Genomic DNA, 10,886 nt, shown 5'->3' with positions numbered 1-10,886 from the left:
TTTTTTTTGAGACGGAGTCTCACTCTGTGGCCCAGGCTGGAGTGCAGTGGTGTGATCTCGGCTCACTGCAACCTCCGCTTCCCGGATTCAAGCAATTCTCATGTCTCAGCCTCCCAGGTAACTGGGATTACAGGATGTGCCACCATGCTGGGCTCATTTTTTCTATTTTTAGTAGAGACAGGGTTTCACCAAGTTGGCCAGGTTGGTCTTGAATTCCTGACCTCAAGTGGCCCACCTGCCTCGGCCTCCCAAAATGCTGGGATTACAGGCATGAGCCACTGCGCCCAGACCCACCTCTATTTTCTAAGTGCTAAACAACATGGTTCCAAAGCATAACTGAAAAGCAGCTTAGTTGCTCACCGCCTGTAGAGTCCAAAGAACAATAGCAAAGTCTGGTACAAGAAAAGTGAATGTATTCCAAAGGTAGCTTGGGTCCTGCTGTTAAATGTGCTGCTTCACCTTTGGAACAGAACATGGACACTTTTATAAGGTGGGGGGTGAGGAAGTGTACAAGGCAGGTGTTCCCCTGTGGCCCCGTGTCTTTTCTATCAGATGATTGATTGCTGCTTTCTCGAGCAGAAATAAGTTGTAAAAGTGGCCAGGGGAGTGTGGTTTCGACATATCCTCCTGGAAGATGAAAGTCACTTCCAGCTTGCAGGGCAGAAGTTCCAAGGCCACCCCATGGAGGTAAAAGTTCCATGGCGAGTATGCTTTGGTCTGCAAATCAACTGTCAGCAAATCGACTGTCAGCTCTCAAGGAAAGATCTGTCTTGGAGCACTTCGAAGAAATTGCCCTGAAGGGAATGTCTAGTTAGCACGAGGTGAACGGTTATATTTGCATTTTTGAAGGATTGAATAGGAAACGGGAAGGAGGGAAAGGGGAGAGAACAGAAAAAAAAAAAGTAATTCATTCCGTTTTTCTTAGAAAAAATGGGAGCACTTGATCACAAAAGTACTTTCGACTAGGTCTGCAGTAGCTGAGCTATCTGAGCTAAGCCTGGCCACCCCATCAGCGCTTAGCAAACTGCAGGTGGTTTTAGCAAATTGCAGGCAGTCATGGTGGACAGGCAGCTGTTTCCAGACTTGCCTCCGTCCTCCAGACCCTAGCACGTGTTCTGAGTGGTGGTTAACATGCGGCTTTTGCAGTTAGGCCACCTGAGAGCAATCTCAACCTGTCCCTTTCCAGCTAGGCAGCTCCAGTATGAGGAGTGGCTGTTTTATGTTTCTGTCCTGCATCAGCCCCTGAGGCAGGCATCTGTGTACTTTCACGTCTGTGGGCCCACAAATCTCCTTGCTGGTCGCAACCAGTTCGGGCATAATTTCTTTTTTCCTTTTCTTTCTTTCTTTTTTTTTTTAGACAGGTTCTCATTCTGTCATGCAGGCTGGAGTGCAAGGGCACTCCAACCTCAACCTCCCAGGATCCTCCCATCTCAGCTCCCCCCACCGACCCTCAGTGGCTGGGACTACAGGTGCTCATGCCACCATGCCTGGCTAATTTTTGTACTTTTTTGTAGAGATGGTGTTTCACCATGTTGCCAGGCTGGTCTCAAACTCCTGAGCTCAAGCGATCCGCCCATCTAGGCCTCCTAAAGTGCTGAGGTTACAGATGTGAGCCACCAGGCCCAACTGAACTGAATCTCATGTCACTTGAAACCAAATATATCCTTACCATCGTTGGCTTTATATATTAAGATTTTATGAAAAATTGATTATTGTATCAGTTGTCTGTGAGATCAGATACTAAACAATTAGAACAGCAAACTGTATCCTGCCATCCAAGGCTTTAGTTCTGACCTCACCAGGCCTGTGAGGGTGGGTCCCCAGCAGGGATTTCTGAGGTCCTGAAGGGGCTGCACTCACCTCCCTGGCCGGTGAAACAAGACCATTTCTCCTTTCCTGGTAGAGGCCCCTAAGGTGGCCCTGAGGGTCTCCAAGCTCCCTAACTCCCTCCGAAGCTGTCGGGATCTCGCACATTTCTCCTAAGCCTCCGGCCTGAGCTTGGTGGAAAGGCTCACAGAGGGCCGGGCACGGTGGCTCACGCCTGTAATCCCAGCACTTTGGGTGGCCGAGGCAGGCGGATCACGAGGTCAGGAGATCGAGACCATCCTGGCTAACACGGTGAAACCCCGTATCTACTAAAAATACAAAAAAAAAAAAAATTAGCCAGGCGAGGTGGCGGGCGCCTGTAGTTCCAGCCACTCGGGAGGCTGAGACAGGAGAATGGCGTGAACCCGGGAGGCGGAGGTTGCAGTGAGCTGAGATCTTGCCACTGCACTCCAGCTTGGGCGACAGAGCGAGACTGTCCCAAAAAAAAAAAAAAAAAGGGCTCACGGAGGAAAGTCTTCCTTACACAGATGAGCCAGAGAAAGGAACGATCAGCCCCTGGAATCTCAGTGCCAGGAAGCAATTCCTGTTAACAGCTTGGTGTGGCGCTTTCCAGCATAAATCCGCATAAAAAGGATGCCTTGGGGTACAAGTGGAGTTCCAGATTTCACACAACCTGCTCAAATCGTGCAGTCCCGCATCCACCTCAGCGTTACGATGCCCCCGGCGGTCAGTTGGGGGCGCTCCCTCCCCTCTCCTGGGATTGCCAGGGCCGGGACTCACCCAGCCCTCCAGCCCGGCCAGCCCCTTGCTCCCCGCGGGGTCCCGTCCCGACCCACGGCCCTGCAGCCGGCACTGGACGGGGGGTGTCTACGCCGCCTTGTACCCTACGCCTCGCCCAGCCCCGCCGGCTGGTCCCGAGAGGAGATGCCCTCGCCCGGGTCGCGCACCGGGTGGCGCCGAGATCCCCACCTCCTCCGCAGGCCCCCGGGATCCAGCGGATGCCACCCCCACCACACACACAGGGCTCACCCCACCCTCGACGACCGAACGCGTTGTCCCCTGCACAGCTCAGGCGGGTTCTGCGAGGGGCTCTGGGTCGCACAGCGCCCCGGGACGCCCGCGCCTACCCGGCAGCTCCTGGCTGCCCGGTGACGAGGAGCCGCGGGGGGCAGTCGGAGCCCGAGGGGGTAAGCTTCGTCAGCGGTGAAGGCAGGGATTCCGTGCATTCCTGTGGGATTCGATCGCACCGAGGAAAAACAAAGCCAAGGTGATTTGTGATAGGTCACAGGCCGCACGGCAAGGTCAGTCAATCCCAGCCCGGGCCGGTAGTTCCCAACCCGGGTGCTCGCCGGTCACCTGGTATAAAAAAAAATGCCTGGGCTCGTGCGCCACCCACTCACTGGTTCCGATTCATTCTGTCTGGTTGCGATCTGGACTAGATATTTTCTCAAATCCCTGAGGGGCAAAAGCCTCTAAAAGGATTGAGCTCTAAGCTTTGGCTCACTTTGGAAGGGTCTATAGCGAGTATACAATGTATTCCAAGATTCAAGTTTTGTTTTAGAAATGCAAGCAAAAATTGCATTCTGTTCAATAATGTATCTGTGTCCATTTTCACGTAAAAGCAATTGGTAAAAGGCAATTTTCAGAAAAAGATAAATTCATGACCCTTGTTCAGAAATAAAAAATGAGCATGTGTTAAAGATTTATTTTACTCATAAGAAGGGCAAGGCAGATGTTATAACTGGTTCAAAGGAGACATCAAAAAGCACAAATTTATATGGAGTGAAGGAATTGAATTGCAAACAGAGGCAAACTGGTTTTTCCACCGTGGGGGTGTGGGGGGGGGTGTGTGTGGAAGAGGAGTCAATGGAAACTTCACCTGACAAGACAGTTTGCAAAGCCGTCAGTACCTGCAACTTAAAAAGAGGTGCAAAATAGCTCAAAGACCGTGAATGGGGCTGGAAGCAGACAGGTCCGGCTGTGCTTTAGATAATGTATAGGGTTTCACTGGAACAGAAAAGTTTTTCTTCACAATAGCTTAAATAACTATCTGGAAACATTTATTTCTTACAGTCCTAATAACTCTGGGCTCCCCCAAACACCACAATTTCAATCGCTCATTGGACATAACATTTTCCTCCTTTTAGACAGAAACAACACACACAGATTTATGACTAAGTTACTGCTAAGGAAAAAGGAGGGGAGGCTGGAGGCTCTTGGGAGACAGTAGGGTATGGGGGTTAGGCGTGCAAGGCACAGAGTTCAAATCGTGCCTGTCACACAATAGCCATGGGATCCTTCTCTCAGGGCCCTCCATTTTACTGGTTTACATGGTGTATAACAGGATTCCAGAAGCTTCCTCCTGCTCCTTCTCAGTTTAGGTGCACAGAATAAGTCACCTAGGAACAGGCTTTCTTTGTTAAGAGTAGGATTCTTTGAGTGGTCTCCTTTAGTTATGTAAATGTGGCTGAGTAGGCACCCATTACCCTGGGGGAAGAGCGGAACTGGACTTTTTGAGGCCTGACAAAAGCTGCCCCTTTTCAAGGCCCCTTGGAATGCAGAGCCGGTTGCAGGGGAGGAGGGAACCACTTTGCAAAGCCAGGGCCTTTGAGGAGGAAAGAGTTAAGACCCTGGGACTAACTTAACTAAAATCTACTGTCTAAAAAGTTGCTTCACCAGGCCAGAGAGAACCTGAGTGAGTCTGTGGGATTCCCCCACAGACTGTGTAGCTGACTGGGAGCCACAGGACCCAGCACCCATGGCATGCTGCTGCTCTTTGGGGAAAGGTCGTTGAGCTTGTGAGGGTGATGAGAGAAGGGTAACTTTGTTTTGGAAGCACAGGCCCCACCACAGCCTGTGCAGTGAAGGTAGCCAAGCCTCAGAAGCCACAGGACTGTGCAGGCCTGCTGTTCCACAGCGCCACTGTGTGGAGAGACAGGGAACAACTGGAGATGATTGTTCAGACTTTTCATAGAACGCTCTCTTTGGAGGAGGGAAACCCCCGAGGTTCTTGGACAATTTGAGAGTGGGTTCCAAGAGGGTGATATTGGATTTTTCTGCCAATAATGATCCATGAGGGATTTGAGCAATCAATGAGAAAAATTAAAAAGTAACCGTATTTGTACCCTGAGTTAGAGTCATATTGACTACACGGTAACTGTTTACCAGGGTGCCAGGCATATGAAATGTGCTCCATAAAACATCAGTTGTTATCATTACCAGGAAACAAGACTAAATGCCTGATTTAGAATGGGCCAGAGTGAGCGAGAGGGAGGGGTGGAGGTGCCTCAAAACTGCTCTCTGCTCCCTCAGGCTGCCGTGAACCCCTGCTCCTTGTCCCTCTGTGCTCAGGATAAAGTTAAAGTACTCCTGAACTTAGAAGACCTGAGAACCTGCCCTGCCTGCCTCCCAGCCTCCCACCCCTTCTCTCACCGCAGGTCCAGCCTCAAGAGGAGCTCCTTTCTGCTTCAGAATGCATCCACTCTGCTCCCAGCAGCCCTTGGTATACATGGTTCCCTCTGCCTGATCCTTCAGGGGCAGCTGAACCCATAACTGCCTCTGGGCCTCAACCTGGGCCTGGATCCTGTGGCCCGTCCATCTCCATTTTCTGGGTGTCCCTGGGCTGCCCTCTCCCATGCTGAACTGTGAGCCCCAATCCCTTCTCTGCAGCCCAGAGCAGGACCTGGCTTCTGAGGGTGAGGAGGGACAAACAGGGCTGGCATCACAGTCGCAGGCCTCCCTCAGAAGCTTCTAGCACTTGGTTTAATGCTCAATGCTCTGCTGTGGCAATCTTAAATTCTTTTTTTTTTTTTTTTTGAGACAGTGTCTCGCTCTGTCACCCAGGCTGGAGTGCAGTGATGCGATCACAGCTCACTATAGCTTTGACCTCCTGAGCTCAAGGGATCCTCCCACCCCAGTTTCCCAAGGCAATCTCTGGCAACTTTGGCCCCAGACAGGTGCGTGCCACGACTCTGAGGTCATTTAAAAATTTTTTGTACAAAAAAATTAGCCAGGCATGGTGGCAGGCATCTGTAGTCCCAGCTACTTGGGAGGCTGAGGCAGGAGAATGGTGTGAACCTGGGAGGTGGAGCTTATAGTGAGTTGAGATCACACCACCGCACTCCATCCTGGGCGACAGAGTGAGACTCCGTCTCAAAAATAATAACAACAATAATAATTTTTTTTCATAGAGACAGGGGTCTCACTATGTTGCCCAGGCTGGTCCCAAATTCCTGGGCTCAAGCCATCCTCCCACCTCAGCCTCCCAAAGTGTTGGGATTACAGGCATGAGCCCGGCCTTTAAAATTCTTAATACCTTTTTAGAACCAGGGTCCTGTAATTTCATTTTGCACCGGGCTCTGCAAATTATGCAGCCAGCTGGCCAAGAGGGAACTGTGGGAAGACCTGGGCTGAGGAGGGAGAAACAGCAGCAGCACTGTCCCCTTTTCCTTCCTGGGCATCTGAGCGCCCTGGGATTCCCCGGAGCTGGGTGCAGGCAGGGAGCTGCTGGCTGGCTTGCTCACACTGCTGCCCGAGTGACTCTTCTCCTGGGGGCAGCTCCCTCCCCACCCTGGAGGTCAGCAGCTTGGGCCAAGGTCCCTGGCACAGGGCCACAGACTATTTCAGTGCTTTCAGGTTGATTGGAAGGGACATCAGGGAGCCCACCGGCCTCTGTACGGCCAACCTAATCCCACCCACTGAAATACTAGCTTCGGGGCCAACTCTGGCCTCACCTTCGGCAGGGACAGGAAGGTATTGGCCCACGCTTGAGCCACAGCTCAGCTGTCCACCAGGGCAGTCAAGGGCCGGGTGCATTGCTAGCTCCCAGGTTTTTCTGTTGCCGTACTCCCACGCCCACTTTAATCCTAGCACTCAGCCCCATCTAAATCCCTTCCAGAAGTCCTTGTGCACCCACCCGCCAAGAACAAGGAACAAGCTGTGTCTTCAGAAATCTCTGGTAACCTTGGCCCCGGACAGGCTCTCTGATGCAGCTGGGAACAGGAAGTTTCACACCAAAAAAAAAAAAAAAAAAGGTCCCATTTTATTGAGAAAATAGTGTCAATCCCTCCATCTTTCCTAGGTGACCCCCGCTGAGGTAAGAGGTGGCAACTTTCTGCACCCACCCCCATGGCTGATCCATCCCTTCACCGGGGCAGACGCTGGTCCGCACCCACCCCCATGGCTGATCCATCCCTTCACCGGGGCAGACGCTGGTCCGCACCCACCCCCATGGCTGATCCATCCCTTCACCGTGGCAGACGCTGGTCTGCTAGGCTCTGGAGAAGCAGGGTGCAGTGGGGCAGGGCTCTGGAGGGGGCTGGGCTGTGAGGGGCCTGGGGGTGCTGAGGGTAGGCAGCTGGAATGAGGGAAGGGAAGGGAGGACACCACCCCCTCCTGAAGCCTGGAGCCTTCTCCCTCCAAATTCTTCATAAATAAAACTTCACAGTAATAGAGGAATGTCCACTTCCAGGGCCAAACCGGCTGCTTTCCAGCCAGGGAGCCAGGCCCGGGCTGGTGGGGGCTGCGGGAGGAACTCGCCTTGGGTGGGGGTCAGCAGCTCTGGGACTTCGGGGGGCCAGGAGCGCTGCTCTTCTGCCCTGTGTCGGGGTGGGGTAGGAATGCAGCCCCAGGGAGGTTCTGAGGGGTGCTGAGGTAGTCAGAGCGGTCGCCCTTCCAGACCTTACAGGACACAGCCAGAAACGGAGGGCCCTGGAGCAGAGGCAGCCCGTCTCCAGGCAGGCCTGGGGCTGCGGACAGCCTGCTGGGCTCTCTCTCCCAGGAGACCAGGGTGTGGACTGGTGGGTGCCTGTGAGCCTGCACAGGGTTGAGTTTCTCCTGCCAGGGCCACCTGGCCTCTGGGGAGACTGAGGCATTTCACAGCAGACTCTTCCCTGTGAAGACAAGGGGCGGTCACAGACCCATCAGGTCAGGCCTAGCCCAGGTACCTGAGCACAGGGTTCCTCCAGAGGTCACCAGGACCTCCCACTACGCCTGAGGGGGCCAGTAACGGACCCAGGTCAGGAGGGATGCCAGGGCCTGGCACCTTGCTCCTCAGAGAGGGCCTCCAGACTGGGCAGCTCCAACCGTTCCTGGGCCTCAGTTTCCTAGAATTATCCATATAGGGAGGTCACTTTCTGGCTACCTGCACCACACCACACCCAGTGGCACGTAGGCCTCAACCCTCCACCTCCCCTTGGGTACCAAGGGCTAGGCCTGGGCACTGTGGCTCCAGCCCCAATACCATGGGGACTCAGGAGCACGTGCCCTGGCCTGTCCCAGTGGCCCGGCTGGGGTCAGAGCACCTGGAGCTTGCGGGAGCAGGTGAGATTGCTGTGCACCAGCCCCCACATGGCCAGCAGCTCAGGGGGCAGCAGCTTGTGCACCACCAGCATGGCGCGGAAAAAGCACGGCTCCTTGTTCATGCGGCTGTTGCGGTTCCTGGAGATGCCAAAAGTCTTGAAGCCCTCGTGGGCCATGGGCTGCACGCCCAGCACCTCCAGGCACATGCCCAGAAAGACGTCGTCGATCGGGTAGAGCTCCAGGGTGTCGCAGGCATGGTGCAGGCGCCGGGCCAGGCTGCCGGCCATGAGGAAGCCGCCGCCGCCTGCGTACGGAGGATAGCTGGCCTTGCTGTACAGGGCCCCGGGGATGTAGTATTTATTGTCTTTCCTGCGGATGGGCCGAGCGTGTTGCAGGACGTCGCCCACGAACAGGTTTTCCTGTGGCTGCCGGTCAGCCAGAAATTCTAGCAAGTTGGTGGGGTTGACGAAGACGTCATCGTCGCCTTTGAAAATGAAGGGGACGTGGGGGCAGTAGATGTCCAGCCACTTGAGGAAGTGGATCTCCTTGAGGGTCAGGTTGAAGAAGGTGTCGAGAAAGTCCCACTGCAGGATGTCGCCGTAGAGGCGGTCTTCATAGGCCAGCAGCTGCTGGTAGTGCGTGCGCTCCTCCTGCTTGGAGGCCGTGCCCAGCAGGAAGAGGGTGCGCACGGCGCCTCGGCCCCTACCCACGGACTCCCGCTCGCGGCCCCAGGTCTGGCGGATGGCCTCGCGGCGGTCGTGCTGCGTGATGACCGACTTGACAACCACCAGCAGGTAGACATCGCCCCCGCACTTCTCTGGGTGATTCAGCAGCATGGGGAAGTAGCGGCAGTGGCGGTAGAAGAGAAACTGCCGGAACTGTGGCTCCAGGCCCTTGAACCAGGGCTGCTGGGTCAAGTTGATATTGGCTGAGCAGTTAGTGGTGGTCACATCCCAAGCCTGGGGCCCCTGAGAGGCCATGGGCGTAGGCGCAGCCACATCTTGCGGTTTCTTCCAGAAGTTGTTGGGGTTCACCAGCTGTCCATTTGGTTTCTGGGCCTTCTGTAGCTCCAGGGTGGGTGGCAGAGGCTCCTGCAGAAACTGACGAGGGGTGAGACTGCGCTGGAACACCGTCAGGGCCACGAGCAGGCCCAGGGCCAGGCACAGACTCCGGTAGACGGTTTTCTTCCTGTGGGGGAGAGTGGACAGTACAGAGGAAGAGAAAAGATGAGCCCAGGACTTTCCTGGCGCCCCTCCTTGGAAAGCTGGGTGGTCCCAGATGGGCAAGTGGACCTGGGCACAGGCTCAGTCCTGGAGCCCCTAAGTGGTCAGGGGAGGGTCCCGCTTCCTCTCCCACCGTGCCCTCTCTCCCGCCCACCCTGCCCTCTCCTCAAGGAGCACTGAGTGGTTTACAACCTGTCTGGTCCACAATTTCTTCTTCCCCCAAATGGGGCTAAAACACAGGATTGGAGTGCTATAGAAAGTAGCAGGAAGTGGGTGTGCATTTGGGGGAATGCTGTCACCTTATCAGGAAGGGCTCAGGTAGAAACCTCTGCCCTGCTCCCCACCCCTGGAACCTCAATACCTTTCATTTCCCTGTGCAATCCCCACAGCAGAAGGTATTGGTATCATTAGATGACTCAGAGCCAGAGTCATTGAGACGGCACCCTCTAACCCTCTGTGCCACCTGGGAGCTCCATCACGTGTGGGGCACACTGGAGAGCGGCTTGAACTTGGGACATGAGGAAGACTGGCCCTCCTCCCGCTTCTCCAGTCTGCCTCACACAACAAAGAGCAGCCCTTATGGTTGATGGAGGCCCAAGGACGCAGTGAGCACCTCTAGCATGGCACTGGCCCTTATCCCTACCTTAACATCCCCAGCTCATAACACCCCATTAGAAGACATGAGGCTCCAGCTCTACTCCCTGGGAGGGGACACATTTGCAGCCCCAGCCCTTGAGGGACTCTGCTTGCCCAGAGACCCCCCGTCACACCCATTTCAGAAGGAGAAATTAGAGCTCTCTGCCAGGAGTGCTGGTCGCCCCAAGCCCTGGGGCCTGAGCCCCTGTCCTGAAGGACCTCCTCTCTTCATCTCACCCTCCGGGGGCTGCCAGGACACCTGCCCGACCCTCCCCAGTGGAAACCTGCGGGCTGAGAGCTCTGGGGATGCAGAGTGGCCTTCCAGGGCCAGCCTAGCAGAGAGATGGCGCTGACCTCCAAGGGGGAGGAGCAGGGTGGCAGGAGAGACAGGGAGCCGGTGGAGACCCCTGGGTTGCCATGAGGGCTGGCCTGGTTGCAGGTCCAGGCCCCGGGGTGAATGCAGGCTGAGTCCCATAGAGCGACATTTCCCCCATAGGGTCCCCAGGTTGCCAGGGCACGTGGTTGGAGGAAGACAGGGGCACCTTAGGTGCGGGCTGGGGGTGTGACCCAAGGTCCAGCTCTCCGGGGAGGGGAACGGAGGGTTCCGGATCCAGCCCTGCCAGCCCTAGGGGTTCCAGGGAAGCCGCCCACCGAGGCCGGGACCGGGGAGGTCGGGGGGGTGCACCAGGAGGGCAGCGAGGCCCTGGGCTGCGGGCGCTCCACCTGCCGGGTCCGCTCCATTCGTAGGGAAAGCACGAGAGAGGCGGAGAGGGGCCGGGCGGGCGGCGGCCGGAGGTCCCGTGGAAGGAAGCCCCGAGAGGAGGAGAGTGGCCCGGGCGCAGGGGGCCCTCGGGGGTCTGGAAGGGCGAGGGGACCCGGCTGCCGACAAGACCTGGGGTC

General features: G+C 55.7%; 1 protein-coding gene across 1 annotated transcript in view; it reads right to left on the bottom strand.

Annotated features, from left to right (window-relative positions):
• Positions 1-7,281: 7,281 nt before the first annotated feature.
• B3GNT7 (UDP-GlcNAc:betaGal beta-1,3-N-acetylglucosaminyltransferase 7) overlaps positions 7,282-10,886 on the bottom strand; it is a 4,956-nt gene continuing 1,351 nt past the window's right edge. The window contains exons 2-4 of the mRNA XM_011952043.1: positions 10,638-10,843; positions 10,224-10,318; positions 7,282-9,315 (exon numbers count right to left, since the gene is read on the bottom strand). Of these exons, the coding sequence (XP_011807433.1) occupies positions 8,121-9,315; positions 10,224-10,318; positions 10,638-10,843 (1,496 nt within the window). The 3' untranslated portion in view covers positions 7,282-8,120. The remainder of the gene's footprint in view (positions 9,316-10,223; positions 10,319-10,637; positions 10,844-10,886) is intronic.

This window comes from Colobus angolensis, unplaced genomic scaffold, assembly GCF_000951035.1.
Source record: "Colobus angolensis palliatus isolate OR3802 unplaced genomic scaffold, Cang.pa_1.0 Scaffold33, whole genome shotgun sequence".
NCBI classification, from domain to species: Eukaryota; Metazoa; Chordata; class Mammalia; order Primates; family Cercopithecidae; genus Colobus; species Colobus angolensis.
The sequence above is the reverse complement of the archived record's forward strand: the minus strand, read 5'-3'. Positions and strand labels throughout refer to the sequence as shown.